Source organism: Diospyros lotus, chromosome 3 (assembly GCF_014633365.1).
Source record: "Diospyros lotus cultivar Yz01 chromosome 3, ASM1463336v1, whole genome shotgun sequence".
NCBI lineage: Eukaryota > Viridiplantae > Streptophyta > Magnoliopsida > Ericales > Ebenaceae > Diospyros > Diospyros lotus.
This window is the reverse complement of record NC_068340.1, coordinates 22,639,292-22,659,369: the sequence shown is the minus strand read 5'-3', so window position 1 is coordinate 22,659,369 and position 20,078 is coordinate 22,639,292. Positions and strand designations below refer to the sequence as shown.

General features: G+C 37.3%; 2 protein-coding genes across 3 annotated transcripts; both read left to right on the top strand.

Annotated features, from left to right (window-relative positions):
* The first annotated feature begins 1,052 nt into the window (after positions 1-1,052).
* On the top strand, positions 1,053-6,349 carry LOC127796423 (phosphate transporter PHO1 homolog 1). Its single transcript, XM_052328558.1, has 14 exons — positions 1,053-1,376; positions 1,462-1,762; positions 2,132-2,543; positions 2,636-2,684; positions 2,774-2,845; positions 3,154-3,283; positions 4,042-4,162; positions 4,268-4,517; positions 4,654-4,758; positions 4,849-4,893; positions 5,001-5,153; positions 5,261-5,539; positions 5,769-5,905; positions 5,996-6,349. The coding sequence occupies exons 1-14, from the start codon at positions 1,146-1,148 to the stop codon at positions 6,084-6,086; spliced, it is 2,376 nt and encodes a 791-aa protein (XP_052184518.1). The 5' UTR covers positions 1,053-1,145; the 3' UTR covers positions 6,087-6,349.
* A 994-nt stretch (positions 6,350-7,343) lies between these two features.
* Positions 7,344-19,990, top strand: LOC127797334 (uncharacterized protein C24H6.02c). 2 transcript variants are annotated; one of them, XM_052330151.1, is made up of 4 exons: positions 7,351-7,662; positions 7,808-7,943; positions 18,816-18,944; positions 19,658-19,990. In XM_052330151.1, exons 1-4 carry the CDS (start codon positions 7,541-7,543, stop codon positions 19,763-19,765), a joined length of 495 nt encoding a protein of 164 aa, XP_052186111.1. In that variant the 5' UTR covers positions 7,351-7,540; the 3' UTR covers positions 19,766-19,990. The 2 variants fall into 2 exon arrangements, with proteins under 2 accessions (XP_052186112.1, XP_052186111.1); XM_052330152.1 differs by lacking the exon at positions 19,658-19,990 and having other exon boundaries at positions 7,344-7,662; positions 7,808-7,959.
* The last annotated feature ends 88 nt before the right edge of the window (positions 19,991-20,078 follow it).

The window sequence follows — 20,078 nt, the reverse complement described above, 5'->3', positions numbered from 1 at the left end:
GAATAGAATAGAACTTCTCCAAAATATTCTTCTTCCCCGTGTACAATTAATCTCTGTAACTAGTACTACTACTAGCTAGAACCCTCTTCTTCTTCTTCTTCTTCTTACCATCAGGCCAACCCTTAATGCAAAATAGACGTCAAACTATATATTAATCGAAAGAATTGGTTATGAACCCTAATCGTAGCTAGATTCCTATTCCGAATGCTTGCTCTTCAAGATGTATGTACTTGTAGTGATGGGTACGGATTTGTTAGGCAGGCACAATGTTCCTTTGGAAAATGGACTCAAGAATCGAACCATGAAAGATCGATTATTTATTAATTAATGTTGTTATTATATATATATGCACATGATGCTTTATATATGTTCCCTATAATCCTCTCCTCATGTGCATGCATGGATGGTATGTGATCTATAATAATTTAATTGTAAGCCTAATTAGATCTGCTCTTAGTGAGAGAGTGGAAGAAGAGAAATTAAATAATGGCAGCTTAGCTTTCACTTATCCTCAATCTAGTGGGAAATCAGGCTGGTCTAATTACAAGCAAGTTTTGTGAGCTTTTGTTTATGGTTAACTATATATATAGCCAATAAGCTTCAACTGCTAATTAGTCTACTAATCTTGGAGATAATAAAAAGTCCCTCTTCCCATATTGTCTAATTTGCCATGACTGGATTTTCATTGACAAAAGGTTGGGATTGTAAATTTTAATTGCACAAACATTAATTTCATACAAAATAAATGTTCAATTAATAAATGTCATGAAATAACCTTGTAAAAAGCACCACACACACACACACACACATGTATATATAAAGATTAATTAAATTGAGGATGGACCATCTACCATCCACTTCAAATTCCCATCTCCGCAATGCCGGTGGCGGTTTCGTCATTTTCCGGCGAACCTCGCCACTATATACACCTAGTGGGAGGAGCATATATAGGATAATACAAATGCCTAGGATATTTTTAGCTAGATTGTGCTGTCATAAAATTCCTTTTCTCCCCCTCACCTCCATATATAATGCGGGCGTGGCCTTCTGTGGAAAACACTCACAGCTCACTTGGAAACACTTGAAGACATCTTAAAACGCTTCCTTTGCTTTTATTTTGGTTTAAATAAAGAAAAGGGAGAAAGATGGTGAAGTTCTCCAAGCAGTTTGAGGGTCAGCTCATTCCTGAATGGAAAGAGGCCTTTGTGGACTACTGGCAGCTCAAGAAGGACCTCAAGAAGATCCATCTTTTGAACAATAACAACACTAACACCAAACAACATGAAACCACCTTGCAGAGCTCTATCATCTCCTCCATTAGAAAGCTCTCTTTATTTGGCCATCAACACAGAGAGCGTGGTCATGGTGTTATTCAAGTACTCTCGGAATGCTTGCATATTTTGATGTTTTTGAATCTTTTCCTCTGTTCTTAAGGCTAATGGGATTCCATGTGTTTATCAGGTTCACACGAAACTTGCATCCTCGGGAAGTAAGGGGGACATGTACGAGACTGAACTGCTCGAGCAATTTGCAGACACCGATGCACCCAATGAGTTTTTCGCTTGTTTGGACCTGCAGCTCAACAAGGTGAACCAATTTTACAGGGTGAAAGAGAAGGAGTTCCTCGAGAGAGGGGACTCTTTGAAGAAACAAATGGATATTCTCATTGAGCTCAAAACTGCCCTCAAGCAGCAGCGCCAGAAAGGATCGTCCTCTCAAGAAGCCAAGGAGGAGGACTCCATTTCAGGCACCATTTCATGCGGTATTTAACTAATCCTCTGCTTCAATCATAACAACCAAAAAAAGAAAAATATTTGAATCTTGTGTATTTTGTGGACGTAGTTTCATTTTTTTGTTTCGAACCATAATGATTCTAAATCCTGCATGGAAGAAATGACATTCTTTTCTATCCATTTCCATGCAGTAAGTATCAGTTTTCGTGTAATTGTCAACTTAAAGAAGTAGGCCAATCCGTTATTGAGTTTCACTTACAGCAGTTATATACGGCTAATGAAAAAGAAGATAATATTGGTCAATCATTTTTCCAAAGTAGGATGGAATTTTTCTTTCATCCTTGCTGTAGATCAATTTTTTCAATTAAATTTTCTTTTTCATTTTTGTTTGGCCACAGATGATGAGTCAATCAGAGGCAAAACAGAGCAAGATCAGGGCCAGGACAATGGAACAGAAGACGAGTTCGACAAGAATGATGCAGAGTTTACGGAGTTGACAAAAACAGAGGAGTTGGGACAATCGATGAGAATGAAAAGAGATGATGGGAAAATGAGGACTCTTTCTGGTCGGGTTTTCAACTGCCAAGGGAAAACCTTGAGAATAAACATCCCTTTGACTAATCCATCGCGGGCATTCTCAGCAATCACTTACTTGCTGTGGGATGATTTGGTCAATCAGTCCTCAAGGAAATGTAGTCCTGAAGGAAGTAGGCTTCACATCAATAAAACCAAGCTTTGGCATGCAGAGAAGATGATTAGAGGGGCTTTCATCGAACTCTATAAAGGCTTAGGTTACCTCAAAACCTACAGGTTCAGTCTCCAAAACCAATAGCTTGGTTTTAACTTCAGTTGATAGTCACTGGTGGGACAATAAAGAAGTTAATGCTAAATTACAATTTCAGGAACTTGAACATGCTTGCTTTCGTAAAGATTTTGAAGAAATTCGACAAAGTAAGTAGTTAGTGCAACTTTCAGCCAGTGAAACTTCAATAATAGTCTGCTTTTTGAACCAACTTTCCGTTATTTTGTGTTTCCTTCAGGCCACTAACAAACAAGTCCTTCCCATTTATCTGAAAGTGGTGGAGAGCTCCTACTTCAACAGCTCAGACAAGGTAAAAATCACTAAACGCAAAAAGCTAATAAGTAAAATATCTAGTGTCCATGAAGTATAGGTATGCCATGGATCATATTCGACACAGTGTTGTGATTGGAGGATGATTGGATGTGGGGTACCAGATATCCCACGATCAAGATTATTCTTGGACAATTTTGTGTGGCCATCATCCCTTAAAAGTGCATTTCCACACAAGGGATCGATGGCCTTAGATATGCGTGGATGGAGAAAAGATACGCTTGTCTGACACTGAAATAGGGTGCAACCTTGTAAAACAGTTGAATCATTAGTTTCATGAATTTGCAGGTTATGAAGTTAGCAGATGACGTTGAGGAGATCTTTATCAAACACTTTGCTCAGGATGATAGAAGGAAGGCCATGAAATACCTTAAACCGACTCAGCGCAAAGATTCGCATACAGTAACCTTCTTCATTGGTGAGTGTTCTTCCACATAGTTTTGATTACGGAATAGGACTCCAAGATAGCTTTCTTAATTGTCTCCTTTTAAATTAACTTTTCTAGTGGAGATTTCTGAGCTATTCTTCACTTTCTGACCATGTAAACACATAAGGAAACTGTAAGGAAAAAGAAAACCCGGGCCCTCTAGGCACAAGAGCATGAATCGAAAGGGCCATAACAAGTCCACTTTTAGCTGTATGATAAAGCCGAGGACCATGATAAACATTTTTATTTGGTTTACAAGTCTGACCCTACATGGCTCTAAAATCATAAGCTTGCCGACGCTAGAAAAGGCAGCGTTACATAGTTTCAATAGTGTATATTAAGTTCTGTTGCATGAACTACAATAAAATAGAACCTATTCTCATACGGCACTCGCAGGTGGGATTTAGCATTTTCTATTATACGTCTATAAGAAGTTCAGCAAGTGTATATTGTCATTTCATCGATCTTCGCTAATTTTAATTTAATCGAGAAGTCTCAAAATGCATCATATTTCAACTTGTACTATGTTACAAAAGTTAATAATTTCATAATACCACACGTTCAGTGTTGCCTCCAAACCTGATTCCAGTTAACATTTTGCTAATTGTCGCTATATATGTTGATCGCCTATGCAGACATTAAAATTTCGACAGTAGTCAGTCTTGATATTTCTTCTCTCTTTTTTGGTAACTGGCTATCATGGTTCAGGAATTAAAGTTACTGATTTACATGTTTAATTATCTGACCAGGGCTATTCACTGGATGTTTCATTGCAATGTTTGTTGGATATGTCATCATGGCCCATATTGCCGGGATGTATAGGTCAAAATCTGACACGGTCTATATGGAAACTGTTTACCCCGTGCTGAGGTAAACACCCCCTTTCATATTCCTAGTCCCTAATTTGATTCATAATAATCGGAGTTTTAATTTGTTTTGATATATAGCAACATGACAGAGTTCTCTTGCTTGCAGCATGTTCAGCCTATTGTTTCTACATTTCTTTTTGTACGGATGCAACATTTTCATGTGGAGGAAGACACGCATAAATTATAGCTTCATCTTTGAGCTAGCCCCAACAAAAGAGCTTAAATATAGAGATGTGTTCTTGATTTGCACCACAACGATGACTGCTGTAATGGGGGTTTTGTTTGTTCATCTATGGCTTGTGGCTAAAGGATATTCTTATGCTCAAGTTCAAGCAATCCCAGCCTTTCTGTTACTGGTAATTGCCCATGTTACAGCATATTATTCAGAAAATTGCAGTTATAAACCTTTATAGTGCTCTGGAAGCATTCTGATGGATATCATTTGCCTCTTCACCTAGTCATAGTAAATAAAATTTCATTTAATGCGCACAGATCTTCTTGCTGTTGCTGGTGTGCCCCTTCAACATTTTCTACAAATCGAGCCGGTATCGTTTCCTATGTGTGATCAGAAACATTGTTCTTTCACCTTTCTACAAGGTATTAATGTTTTACCAATTTCTGGAACCAGTGAATGAATTATTCTATTGATAAATCATCTTAATGATAATTAGTTTTCTGCCCCTGCAGGTTGTCATGCTGGACTTCTTCATGGCCGATCAACTTTGTAGCCAGGTGAGCCAAAGCACCAGCTAGCAAAATAAAGGCTTAAAAAAAATAAAAAGAAAAGAAGATTATATCTAAATTTTGCATTGAACTGACTTTTGTTTCTTGTTCAATAGGTGCCGCTGCTCAGAAACCTCGAATACGTAGCATGCTACTACATAACAGGCAGCTACAAAACTCAGGATTATGGATATTGCATGAGAACCAAATATTACAGAGATCTTGCTTATGCAGTTTCCTTCCTACCTTATTACTGGAGAGCCATGCAGGTTTAGTTTAAGCTCTCTCCCTGAAGCGATCTCTTGTTTTTTCATCCTTTCCTTTCCCTAGATGACGACGAATTCTGATCAAAACTTTTCCGGATTTGGCTTTTCAGTGCGCGAGGCGATGGTTTGATGAAGGCCAAATGAGCCATCTGATCAATCTGGGGAAGTACGTATCAGCAATGTTGGCTGCAGGAGCCAAGGTGGCCTATGAGAAGGACAGGACCATGGGATGGCTTTGTCTAGTTGTGATCACGTCTAGCGCTGCAACGGTTTATCAATTGTACTGGGACTTTGTAAAAGATTGGGGCTTGCTCCAGTTTCATTCCAAGAACCCCTGGTTAAGGAATGAATTAATTCTTCGCCGAAAGTTCATTTACTTCTTCTCTATGGTATATAAATTGTTCTTCTTCTTAGTCTTCTGGGGCTGTCTGGAAGGAATAACGCATATCTTTTTTATCTGTGATTCCAAGCAATCTGCTTTCCTTCCCAAGAAAAACTATGGCAATAACTAAGAAAGAGAACCAAAGCCAACTGATGCTTCCTTTACATCTATTATTATTGCATAATTTCTTTCAATCTGAAAGGTGGTGTGAACCAAACTCTATGCATGGCTTGCAGGGACTGAACCTTATTCTGAGGCTGGCTTGGTTACAAACCATTCTGCATTCGAGTTTCGGCAGCGTTGATTACAGAGTGACAGGGCTATTTTTAGCAGCCCTGGAAGTTGTCAGAAGAGGGCATTGGAATTTCTTCAGGTAAAATAAAAATGAGACAACCTAACTCTGTTTTACTTCAAATCCCCATCAGCAGTGGATCTAATCCATGAGAATGGAACTTTTTCCCAGGTTGGAAAATGAGCATCTAAACAATGCCGGAAAGTTCAGGGCAGTGAAAACAGTTCCACTCCCCTTCCATGAAGTAGATGACCAAGACTGAGGCCCCATTGGCAACAGTTGCATAGAGAACCAATAATCCAGCAGGTCCAAATGGACCTCATTTTCTCTTTCTCTCTCTCTCTTCTTTTTTTTTTTTTTTTTCTGTTTGTTGCCAAGAAAATGGACCTCATTTTCATTGTTCAGGATGCCAACTCGGTTGTCACTGTTAGGAACAGATTCCTGGACATAATTTTTCATACTTTTGTACAAGAAATTTTTCTCCAAGTTAATGAAGCGATAATCCTTGGCGTTAATGCCCGCCTAGTTGTTATGCCTCGTTTCTCCACGTTTTAACTCCAAGGCAGTGTCTTGTTGCAGCTAAACAACAATTAATGTTGATGAATCATGCATTTAAAGCCAGCTCCCTCGATTTAATTAGTTTAAAGCAACTTAAATGTTTTCTTTACGCATTTATTTATTCATTAAAAATAAATATTGGTTGGATACTAATTCAACTGTTAGTACACTCTCACTCTCTCATTTTAGATTTAATATTATAATTTGAATTTCCAAACATCAGTTCTTAAAAGCTCAAAAACATACAGGATCTCAATATCATCATGTGTTAGGTTGTGGAAACAAATAAATCCAACTCCAATCCATTTGCCACTTCTGACTGGTTTGTTAATTCATCGGCGTTCTCATTATCAAATGCCCGAATCTGATTTAAATGAAAGAATTAAAAGTTTCTCTGATTCTGATTCTGACTTTGTCTTTTTTCTTCTTCTTTTACAAATTTATACATCTTTATATTATAAAAAGAATTAAAAATATGTAGAAAAATGGGGCTAAAGAATAACTGGAATGAAGGTCTGAGAATGGTAAATTGCTCTCCTTTTCACTTTCGGGTATTATCAAGAAAGTTAGAAAAAAAAAAAAAAAAAAAAGAGTAAATCACACTAAATGCCACGACGTCCTTTTTAATTTGGTCACTAAACTTTAATTTTTTATAAAATGATAACAAAAATTTCAAATGCTTTCCAATATGATAACTAAAATAATTTTTTGATGATTTTTAATTGAAATTGCTGACTAAGCGATGATGTGACATTGATATGGCCATTATCACGTCAGTCATTTTGGTAAAAAGTTGTCGAAAAATCACTTTAGTGATTATATTATAAAATATTTTAAAATTTTATAATTACTTTGTAAAAAATTAAAATTTAATAATCAAATTACAAAAATATCGAAATTTTGTGACAATGTGATGTACCCGAAAATAACAGAAAAAAGTTGAAGCGTACTAGATTAGGGTCTTATAGGATTACGCTCGGAAATGCAAAACCTCTCTTTTTATGCTAATCTAGTACGTTTCATGTCTGGGTTTCTCCAAGAAAATGAAGAAAGAGTAGAAACACAAGAAACGAGACTAGGGTTTGGTCTTTCTTCCAGGATTTTGGTGCAAATCAAGCAATAATAATAAAAAATTTTGGTTCCGAAGCCCGTCGCCCAATGGCTGCAACTGCAAGCAGCAACTTTTCCGCAGCTTTTCCTCCTTTCTCTTCTCTCAGCAAGGTTAAAGCTTTTGGATCCATTTCCTTCTTCAGACCCAACTCTACCCCCAAATCCTTCAGGTGATCAATGCTCTTTTTCATCGTCTTTCTATTTTCTTGCTTCCCCTGAAATACCCATCTAATTGTTTTCCCGGAAGACAAGAAAAAGGAAAATCCATTGCTGTGTCCTTTTAATTTCTTTTCCTTCTTTTTCTGTCAACCCCAGATTGAAGAATCCTCCCAAGCGAAGTAGAGTACCAAAGCAAGTATTCTGTGTACCAGTGGTGTCTTGTTTGGGTGACAATCATTCTGAAGCATCCTCAGAACTGGGACCTTCCCATGTCACAGGTGATGCTGAGGAGGTATATGATGCCGTTGGTATTCTTTCTGGCCGAGTTTTGCTGGGAATTCTAATATTTTACGTGTTTGATGTTTCGAGCTTTGAAATATTCTTGCTTGTTGATTGCCAGAATATATCTGATTGCCCTTATCTTTGATTCTTTTTGGCTAATTCCATTATGGGTATTGAAGAATTTGTTGGTTCTGTGTTAGTCATGGAAATAATCGTCTTTGGTTTCCGAAAAACTAGGAATGGTTTGGATAAATCTGAGGAAACAGTTGACTAGGTCTAGTCTACCATGCATCTAATCCCGCCTTCACCTCACCGGAGTGAACTAATAAGAGCTTTCCAGATTGATGAGAGAACATGAATGGTATATGGCATTGATTCCCTTCACTAATCACGTGTCTTGGTCACATTAATGCAACAACGAATAATTTGGTTTGTTCTGTATGGTAGTGCTGTGTCATGAAATAATACTTAAAAAAACAGTGGGGTGTTTGATCCATATCGGTATGTTTCATGAAAGTTGATTGCAATTCATGTTAAGAATCTAATCCAATGTGCATGCCATCATGCCTCCAGATAGAGAAAACTGATAATACTTGTGCTGCTTTGTACGAGCTACATGAATAATATACGTTGTCATAGTCATCATCAGTATGATATGTCTCTTTGTTGTGGTACCTTTTATTGTATTGCGCTTCCAGATGGAGAAAACTAGATGTCCTTGAGAGCTATGTGACTAATATTATCATGTGTCTTGTTCATGACTATTTGTCTGGTGGATGAAATTTACTTGGTTCAGAGGTGCCGTAGCTTTTGCATTGAGCCTGAAACTAATGCGAGGATTGATAGTAGGTTGATTACAATCACTGTATGTGATTGAATTACTCGCATATATGGCTCCAAAATTGCATTTGAGTGTAATTTAGTTGTTATAAATGGGAGTTTCCAGTAAAAAAGTTTCTGGCATAACAACTACTTAGGACTTTCACTAATTTTATTTTATTTTTTTACTTTTACAAATGACAACTAGTGTTTTACATTAGCATAACCATCATCTGTGTCAGGAACAGCCAAATGAAACACTTTCATGTGCCAAAATACTTTAGGCAGTAGGAATTTCTCGTGAAATTCATGAATAACTCCATGCTTATTGATATGGCAGAGAAATGTGTTCTTCTTTGATTGATAAAGAAGTCAAATAAATTATCTTGAAAGCAGAGGCCATATGCAAAATAACTAAAATCTAAGGCAGTCCATATCTGTTATATTCAAAACTTCTGCCAATAGGCTGATTTATTGTGAGAATAGCGCAAGTGGTGCATTTTACAAGAGTTCTAATTCAGCTGTGAAGGTGATCTCATCTGTGCACCTAATAAGACAAATATTGATAACAATATGGTCCAGTCATTCTCTGATGCTGTAGAAATGGTTGGTTTTTTAACAGAGAACGGCTTGTCTTCTGCACTGGATGTGAACTTATGAGAATAATCATCACAATCAATGATGTGGATTAAACCTTAAGACTCTTATTACTCTTTTCTTTTCCCTTTCTTTCTTGTTAACAACATCAGTATGTCTTGATGTATTGCCATTCTAAGTAGAACATTCGTTAGCAATCCTGTCTTCATTTTTCTGCTATTGTTCTTAAATCAAAATATGAATATGATCTTGACAAACTTAAATCACAATTTGGTATCTTGTCTTGTATAAAAGTTACAGAATGTTCTTAATTTTGGAATATTGTAATATGTTGGAGAAGATAAAGGAGAAAATTCAAGTTATAAACGAGAAGATAAGAAGAGAAGAAGATAAAGATTAAAATGTGAAAAGATGAAGGAGAGTTAAAGCTGAGAAGATAAGGAAAAGAAGGATAAGGATGCTCCAGAAAAATCAGATAAGGAAGTCCTAAATTTAAATAACTCCTAATCTGAAATATGTTGTTGTAATCTAGTCTTATATTTTAGGAGATTTCTTAGGAATTTGTGTATATATATTTTGCATCCCTCAGATCAATGAGATTATGGAAGTTCGTTCCTCTCATTAAACTTCTAGCAGTTTTTATTTTTCATGGTATCAAAAGCCATAGTTTCATGGCAAATTCTCTTCTTCCTACAATTGGTAGACTCCTTTAAGCTCGCATTATGGACGAAACTCAATCAGCAAGTGAAACATCTACCAACTTACCTCCTTCAATGAGGAATACTCAAGTTCTATCATCTCTAATCACTCTCGATAGTCATTCCCTCCTGATTACTCAGCATAAGCTGAATGGAACTTACTTTAGAGAATGGTCCTAGTCAGTTTTGTTGGTAGTATGAGGAAAGGGCAAGGTTGGATATTTGACAAGGGTTGTTCCTAAGCCTAACATAGACTCAACAACTTATGGTTTGTGGGAGGTGGAAAACTCTATTATGATGGCATGGTTGGTCAATTCTATGGAGCCAAAGATCGGAAGGATACACCTTTTCTACAAGACAACTCAGGAGATTTGGGAAACTGTGTAAGAAATCTATTCAAACATGGAAAACACTACTCAAAGCTTCCAGATTTGTTCTACCATTCGGACAACAAGGCAAGGCAATAGTTTAGTTACTAAATATTACAATACTTTAACCAAGTTGTGGAAGGAAATGGATCTTGTTGAGTTGTATATAGAGATAGTTAGCATGATGTCATGGCTTATGTCATGATTATGTCATAATAGTTGTATATATGTGTGTTCCATCTCTTAGTTTGTAATTAATAGAGATACTCTTCAAATCATCTCTCTCTCTCTCTCTCTAAATTTCGAGATGTGTTCTCTCATGCAGGAGTTTGAAGCCCTTCTTCCATACTCTAATTCCAAAGTTGCTCATAGTTCTCAGCGGGAAAAATTAGTCATGGTCCTTACTTTATTCGGTCTCAAGCTTGAGTTTGAGCCTGTCCTCCATTAGATCTTGACTAGGTCCACTAACCCTACTATGAAAGATACATACAAAAGATTGCTCAATATGGCTAGCAGTTCTTTCTTTATTGGTACTTCTACAGGTACCCCTCCCGAGGCCTCTGCTCTTGTGTCTCAGATTTTAGGCAATAATCAGGGCCAGTTCGGTAGCCGCTCTCGCCTTCACTGCAAATTTTGCAAAAAGAAAGGGCATGAGGAAGATAAGTGTTGGAAGATGCTTGGTCAACCAGCTGCCCTTTCTGCATCTCAGACATCCCTAGCGGCCCATATTACCAAGAGTGCCCCTAGTCCAACATCAAGACCTCCGATGGTAACCCTACTTGCTATTGATTATGAGGCTTTCTTGAAATTCCAGGCATCTCAGCCATCTATTGGTCATCCCATGGCTTGTGTTACTCAAAGCCCTTCTATTGGGCCTTGGATTTTGGATTCTGGTGCCACTGATCACGTGTGGTAATAAGGATCTTTTCTCTACCCTTACATTTTCTAAACATTTACCAACCATCACTCTTGCAGATGGCACCAAAACGCCAGTTAAAGGGATAGGGAAAACCTATCTTACCTCCTCTATCCCTTTAAATTATGTCATTTATGTCCCATGTAGTCCTTTTAATTTGGTTTCTATTAGTCAGCTTACTAGAGAACTAAATTGTTTGGTAACCTTTATCTCTACTTTTGTGTGTGCAAGATCAGGGTACGGGGCGGATGATTGGCGTCAGGCGTGAGTCACGGGGCCATTATCACCTTGTTGTGCCTAGTTCGTCGATAGCCTGCACTAATACGGCTTCCCTAAATCTCCTCTACTCTCGTCTCGGTCATCCCAACATCTCCAAACTAAAGAAGTTAGTTTCTAGTTTGTCGTCACTATCCACTTTTTACTAGAAGTCATGTCAGCGTGGTAAACATGCTCGTAGTTCTTTTCCTAGTCGCATCCATATTAAGGCTGGGGTTCCCTTTTCCCTTGTGCATTTTGATATATAGGGGCCCAGTCGAGTCAACTCTACTCTAGGTTTTTCACATTTCGTTACTTTTATTGATGACTTTTCTCGTTGCACTTGATTGTTTCTCATGAAAACTCGATTCGAATTATTTTTTGTTTTTCAAACATTTATTGCTAAAATAAAAACACAATTTAGAGTTTCTATACGTGCTTTTCGTAATGATAATGCTCCTTAGTACTTTTCCTTTCAATTTACTACCTTCATGACTGCTATTGGCATTTTACATCAATCTTCCTGTCCTTACACACCTCAACAAAATGGTGTTGTTGAGCGTAAAAATCGCCATCTCATTGAAACTGCATGAACACTACTTTTACATGCCAATCTTCCCACCAAATTTTAGGGTGATGCTATTCTTATTGCTTGTTATCTGACCAATTGCATGTCATCTTCTGTGCTACAGGACCAAAATTCTCATTCTCTTTTGTTCCCTACACAGCCACTTTATTCTGTTCCCCTTCATGTATTTGGATATATCTGTTTTGTATATTCTTTTTCACTTGGACAGGATAAACTTGCTGCCAAATCTCTTAAGTGTATCTTTCTAGGCTACTCTTAGTTGCAAAAAGGCTATAAGTGTTACTCTTTTGAGTTGAACCGCTATCTTATATCTGCTAATGTCATCTTCTTTGAACAACAGTCTTTCTTCTTAGTTGCTCAACCCGATTCACAAAGTCTTCACCATGTACTACCTATTTATTTTTCTTCTCTTCCGTTGCCCTCTTTGGGTTCATCTATCTCCTCCTCTATGGACCTCCCACTACTATCTTCAAGTCCACACTCCATGGATCCTCCACTTCTTACATATCATCGTCGTCCTCAGCCTATTGTCAGCACCAGCATTCCTTCAGAACAAGACTCTCCTGACTCACTTTGTCCGTTAGTGGTTCCTCTTACCACGGATCTTGCGCTAGCTAACCTTCTTGTTACTCTCCGCAAAAGTCCACGCCTAATCCACACCCTCTTTATAATTTCTTGTGCTATGAGCATTTGTCACCTACTTTTGTTTCAAGTCTTTCCTCTATTTATGTTTTTAAAACCACAAGTGAAGCCCTATTGCATCCAGGTTGGCGCCATGCCATGTTTGATGAGATTGAAGCCTTACACTCAAATGGTACTTGAGATTTGGTGCCTCTACCACCAAGAAAGACTCTCGTTGGTTGCCGGTGGGTGTTCACCTCGAAAATGGGCCCCGACGAACAGGTGGATCATCTTAAGGCTCGCTTGATTATCAAAGGCTTTACACAAATTTATGGGTTGGATTACAGTGATACATTTTCTTCTGTTGCTAAAATGGCCTCTATTCGCCTATTTCTCTCTATGGTTGCTATGCATCATTGGCCGCTTTATCAGTTGGATATTAAAAACATCCTTCTCTATGGTGATCTACAAGAAGAGGTCTATATGGAGCAACCACCTGGTTTTGTTGCTCAAGGGGAGTTCAATGTAGTCTGCAAGCTCAAGAAGTCTCTCTATGGTTTAAACAATCTCCACAAGCATGATTCAGAAGGTTCAGGACTGTGATTCAAGCCTTTGGTCTTACCCAGAGTGAAATTGATCATTTGGTTTTCTATCGACACTCCTCCTCATTATGCATCTACCTTGTTGTTTATGTGGATGATATTGTTATCACAAGGAGTGATCAAGTTGGTATACAACAGCTGAAGGAACATCTACATCAGCACTTTCAAACCAAAGACCTAGGCAGACTTCGGTATTTTTTGGGTATTGAGGTTGTACAATCAAGAGATGGTATCTCAATTCTCAAAGGAAGTATGCCCTTGACGTCTTAGAAGAAACTGTTATGGTGAACTACAAACTGACTGACACTTCAATGGACCCAAATATCAAACTCCTGCCGGGACAGGGGGAGCCATTTTTAGATCCTGAAAGGTATCGAAGATTGGTAGGCAAGTTGAACTATCTTATCGTCACTCGTCATGATATTGCTTTTGTTGTGAGTGTAGTTAATTAGTTCCTCAGTTCTCTATGTGATTTTCATTGGGATGTTGTTATCCAAATTCTAAGATACATCAAAAGAGCATCAGGTAAAAAGCTATTCTATGAGAATAAGGAACACATATATTTGTTGTTATGCAAATGCGGATTGGGCAGGATCTCCTTCTAATCATAGGTCAACCTTTGGGTATTGTGTTCTTATGGGAGAAAATCTAGTTTCTTGGAAAAGTAAGAAATAAAATATAGTAGCTACATCAAGTGTAGAGGCAGAGTATTAGGTTATGGCTAATGCAACTTGTGAGCTCATCTAGCTTAGGCAACTCCTATAGGAACTTAAGTTTTGTGAAGTGTCCCCTACTATGAAGCTTGTTTGTGATAATCAGACTGCCTTCACATTGTTTCTAATCCAATGTTCCATGAACGGACCAAGCACATTGAAATTGACTACCACTTTATTAGAGAAAAGTTGGTTGAAGATGTTATTACTACAGAATTTGTTAACTCCAATTATCAACTTGCAAATGTTTTCACCAAGTCTCTAAAGAGTCCTCGGGTAAAATATATTTGTAACAAGTTTGGTGCATATGATATCTATGCTCTAGCTTGAGGGGGAGTGTTGAGTTGTATATAGAGATAGTTAGCATGATGTTATGGCTTATGTCATGATAGTTGTATATATGTGTGTTCTATCTCTTAGTTTGTAACTAATAGAGATACTCTTCAAATCATCTCTCTCTTTCTCTAAATTCTCACAGATCTATTCCATGAGATCAAGTGGGAGTGTTCTGAAGATGGAAAGAAATATGACATGATGATAGAAAAAGAGTGTGTTTAATTTTTTGCATGGTCTTAACTCTGACCTTGACGAAGTTAGAGGGCAATTACTTGGAACCAAACCCTTTCTATCAATAAGGGAAGTTTTTGTAGAAGTCGGGCGAGAAGAGAGCAGAAAAACGGTGATGTTAAATCCTTCAAGGATATCCAATTCTGATGTAACCTCACAAATATCAGCATTAGTCTCTTAAAGGATGAAAACATCTAATTCATCTAAAGGAGAATCTCAAAAAAACAAACCATGGTGTGAACACTGTAACAAGCCACATCACACTAATGAAACTTGCTGGAAAATTCATGGGAAACCATCAAATTGGAAACCTAAGAATTAAAGAAAAGTGAATCAAGCAGTCTATTGGGGAGAAGCTGAGACTGGAAAATCAATTAACTTGATTTTATTTGCAAATTAGTTGGAGGTTTTACAGCAATTATTGAGCCAAACTAAGGTGACCAAACCTAAGACCACAGAAGACCCTAACCCGATAGTGTCTCTTGCTAAACAAAGTACACTTAAGACACTCTAATCTCATTCATATTCCCTATAGACTGTTGGATAATAGACACGGGTGTTTCAAATCACATGACTAGATCACTCAAAGTGCTGTCAGCCTATGAACCTTGTGATCAAGGTTTAACCATCTCAATAGGTGATGGTACTATAGCTATGGCTCAAGGGAAAGGTTCAGCTAACGTGGCAAGTTTAATTTTGGAATCAGTTTTATATGTGCCTAATCTAAAGTGTAATTGCTATCAATGAGTAAACTAACCAAAGATAGGAAGTGTTTGATGACATTTTTTCCTTTCTATTGTGAATTTCAAGACCTATCTTTAAGGAAGATGATTGGTAGTGTTAAGGAAAAATGAGGCTTTTATTATATCTCAAAGCTTGGTTTGTCCCTTGGATCTAGGTCACAAATTCAATCCTCCTTGTCTACTGTTTCAGATTTTGAAATTATGTTATGACACCAGCGTTTAAGGCACCCTAGTTTCCATTATCTCAAAGTTTTGTATCCCTCTCTTTTCATTAATAAAAGGAACTATTCTTTTCATTGTGAACAATTTATCCTTGCTAAACAGTCCAAAAGTTCTCATCCATCTCATATATATAAACCTACAAAGCCTTTCTATTTGGTTCATAGTGATATTTGGGGACTAGCAAGGACTCTTAATTTGACTAGCACTTGGTGGTTCGTCGTATTTATAAATGAAAATACAAGGGTTAGCTGGGTGTTTTTAATGAAAGACAAATCTAATACCTATGTTGTGTTTAAAAGGTTTCATCAAATGATAAACAATGTCTTTCAATTCTCAATCCATGTTTTACAATCCCTAACAAAATGGGGTGGCAGAAAGGAAAAATCGCCATCTTCTTGAGATTGCAAGGGAAATTATGTTCACTAATTTAGTCCCTAATACTTACCGGGGAGAAGCAATTCTTACATCTTCCTATCTTATTAATTGGCTTCCTTCCAAGGTCCTTGCATTTAAAATCCCTTTTGAGTGTCCTTGATTTTTATCCCCTTACACTAGAATCCTAAACTCTCTGTCACCAAAAGTTTTTGGGTGCACTGTGTTTGTACGTAAGTACCAACCCTCTCAATCTAAACTTGAACCTAAAGCTCTCAAATGCATATTTGTTGGCTATTCTCCCACTCGACAAGGATACAAATGTTATCATCCTTCTATGCGACGCTTCATTGTATCTTGTGATGTATCCTTCCTTGAGCACCAACTATTTTTTCACACCCTTCCTTTGCAAGGACACATACCTAATGTATAGGAACAGTGGGACTCCACCTTGCCTCTACCTATGAGTTCATCTTCTATCTCTCACCCCACCTCCCTACCTTCTATGACTTCGACTCCTGAACCTCCTATTGCCATTAAATCAGTTTTCCCTACTCAAACATAAATGTCTAATCCATGGGGAGATCAAGAAGACCAAATTCCAGATAATCCAGCCTCTGACAAACCAACTTTGGCGTATTCTAGAAAGCCTCGCGATCCTTAACTAGACCTATTGTCTAATCCAGAGATATGTCCAGAAACTAAAGACAATGATAGTATGGAAAGGGTGACACCTAACAGGTTTGATGATCTAGATATCCCAATAGCACTAAGGAAAGGGGTGAGATCGTGTACCAAACACCTGATTTCAAATTATGTGAATATTTAAAGTTATCTTCTTAGTTCAAGTCCTTTACAGTTAGCATTAATGATATAGTGATCCCTAGGGATATATATCATGCATTACAAACAAGGGATATAGAAGCTAATGAAACTTGGGATATTGTCAGTCTACCTAATGGGAAGAAAACTGTTTGCAGCTAATGGGTTTTTATATTGAAGTACAAGTCAAATGGAAGCATTGACAAGTACAAGGCTAGATTAGTAGTCCAAGGGTTTACCCAAACCCAAGGACTGGACTATGAGAAAACTTTTGGTACAGTGGCCAAGCTTAATTCTATCTGAGTTTTACTCTCACTGCTGTCAACCTAGATTGGAAATTGTACCAGCTGAATATCAAGAACGCATTCTTAAATGGGGAGCTAGAAGAAGAGATTTATATGAAGATACTCTCAAGTTTTGAGACAGAAAACATAAAAGGGAAGGTATGCAAATTAAATAAATCACTATACGGTCTCAAGCAGTCTCCAAGGACCTGGTTTAAACGGTTTAGTGATACTCTCATTCAGTTAGGATATAAACAAGGGTAGGCAAACCATACCCTGTTCATAAAACTTGAAGCAAATGGAAGGAGAACAATTCTTATTGTTTATGTGGATGACATTATTATCGCATGAGATAATATTCTGGAAATTGAAAATCTAAAAGGGCAACAAAGGATTGCATTTGAAGTGAAAGACTTGGGAGAATTGAAATACTTCCTTGGGATGGAAGTAGCTAGAAGCAAGGAAGGAATTTTTATATCTCATAGGAAGTACACAATTGATTTGTTGAAGGAAATTGGTAAACTCGGATATAAACCAACTAGTACTCCCTTGGAACCTAACTAGAAAAATAAAGAAGATAGTAGAAGGGAGTACCAAGTAGACAAAGGAAGATATCAGCGATTGGTGGATTAGTTGATCTATCTATCACTCACACAACCTAACATTGCATATGTTGTAAGCATAGTTAGTCAGTTCATGCATTCATCTATAATAAGACATCTTGAGACAGCACATCACATTTTTAGGTACCTCAAAGGAACTCCTGGGAAAGGACTCTTATTTAAGAAGAGTCAAGACAAAGGGATCAATGCATTTGTAGATGCTGATTGGGTTGGTTCTATTAAAGATAGCAGATCTACATTCGGATATTGCACAAAATTATTGGCTAATTTGGTAACATGGATAAGTAAGAAGCAACCAGTGGTGGCAAGGAACAATGCAGAAGCGGAGTATAAAGCTATTGTTCAAGGGATATATGAAGTAATTTGGGTGGATAAAATGATGAAAGACCTACACATACCAATATCCTCTCCAAAAAGTCTCTATAATAACAATAAGTCGGCAATTAGCATTGTGAATAATTTGGTACAACATGACCGGATGAAACACGTAAGAATTGATCGACACTTTGTCAAGCAAGAAATTGATAGAGGAGATATAAGTCTTGCTTATATCCCTACTAAGTTTTAAGAGGCAAATATTCTCACTAAAGCAATGCAAAAGCAAGGATTTGAATCTATTTGAGGCAAACTAGGAATTATGAATATCTATTCACCAATTTGAAGGGGAGTGTTGGAGAAAATTCAAGTTATAAATGAGAAGATAAAAAAAGAAGATAAAGATTAAAATGTGAAAAGATGAATGAGAGTTCAAGCTAAGATGATAAGGAAAAGAAGGATATGGATGCTCCAGAAAAATCAGATAAGGAAGTCTTAAATTTAAATAACTCCTAATCTGAAATATGTTGTTGTAATCTAGTCCTATATTTTAGGAGATTCCTTAGGAATTTGTGTATATATATTTTGCATCCCTCGGATCAATGAGATTATGGAAGTTCATTCCTCTCATTAAACTTCCAGCAGTTTTTATTTTTCATAATATTTTTATTAAGATATTCTGGTTGCTTTTTTCTTGAACAACTTCCACCTCTCTTCTGTTGATCTGATCTTTTCTGCCACGTGTTCATCATGCAGGCAACAACTGTTGACTTAAAACTCCCAAGAAGAAGTTTGTTAGTACATTTCACTTGCAACTCCTGTGGTGAAAGAACACAAAGACTTATAAATAGGTTAGCCTACGAACGAGGGACCGTATTTGTACAGGTATGATTTTGTTGATAACAATAGTAGTGAAAGTTCTGTTTCTGGTTCTTGCATGTGTCAGCCATTGCAGAGTCGTACGATTGATGCAGCACTGTAGTTGTAAACGTCAATGTTCATAATCCATGTTAAGGTAGACTAAGAGGTGTAGAATTGATAAAATTACGCAAGTGTTATTTTCATTTTCCATGCTAGTTAAGGGGGGAAAATTGGTTATGAACATAAATAAAGAGAAACCCAAAAGACAGGCTTGTTCAATTGTCATCAGGTTGACAGCTACGCTACAAGCTATTTTAACTGAACTTATCAGATGGAGGACCATCAAAGCAAATATTTCTGATGCTATAAAATATATAATTATTATGGCCACGTTAACGATATGGAGCATAAGAGCAAATATGTCGGCCTATTTGCCAAAACAAGGGGAAAGCTGTGTGCCTCTCTCAACTTTTGTAAAATGTGGAGCGTGGTGCATTGGGCCGCCCTGTTCCCAAAATTGGATATGCAATTACGTTATTACATAGTAATTGATGCCTAGTTGCACATGTAAACCAGTAGGAGTGGTTTTATAAAATTTTACATGTACCATTCAGTATGTTGACTTGAAGGGACTTTGTTGTTTTGGGTTACTTTCAGACTATAGATTCAGAATTTTATTTTCATTTGTCCTGTTCAGAGCCTCTTAAACGCCCTCATGAATTGTGGGTACTTATCAGTGTGCAGGGTGTTTCAAGCATCACAAATTAGTCGACAATCTCGGGCTGGTGGTTGAGTATGATCTCCGGGAGGGCAGTGGGATGAACTCGATATCAGATCAAACATGACATGTGAAAGTGGGATGAACTAGAAAGAAGCAGATCAAATTTGACATATGGGACTGAAAATTGGTTATTATTTGATGGCAATACTAGTTCTAAAGATTTGCTATTGCAACAGTTTTATATGAAGTCAATAGTTTTCTCTGCCTGTGAACAGAGAACTGAATCTCGTCTTAAACTCAAGCAATAGTGTGAAACGATGGCCAGTAAGATGAAAATGTTGATTGTATCCATCATCATTTAACGAAGAAAAAAATAAATCTTCACCATGCTAAAGGAATGAATACATAAATGGTTGGAGGTTTAGAATTCTATGTAG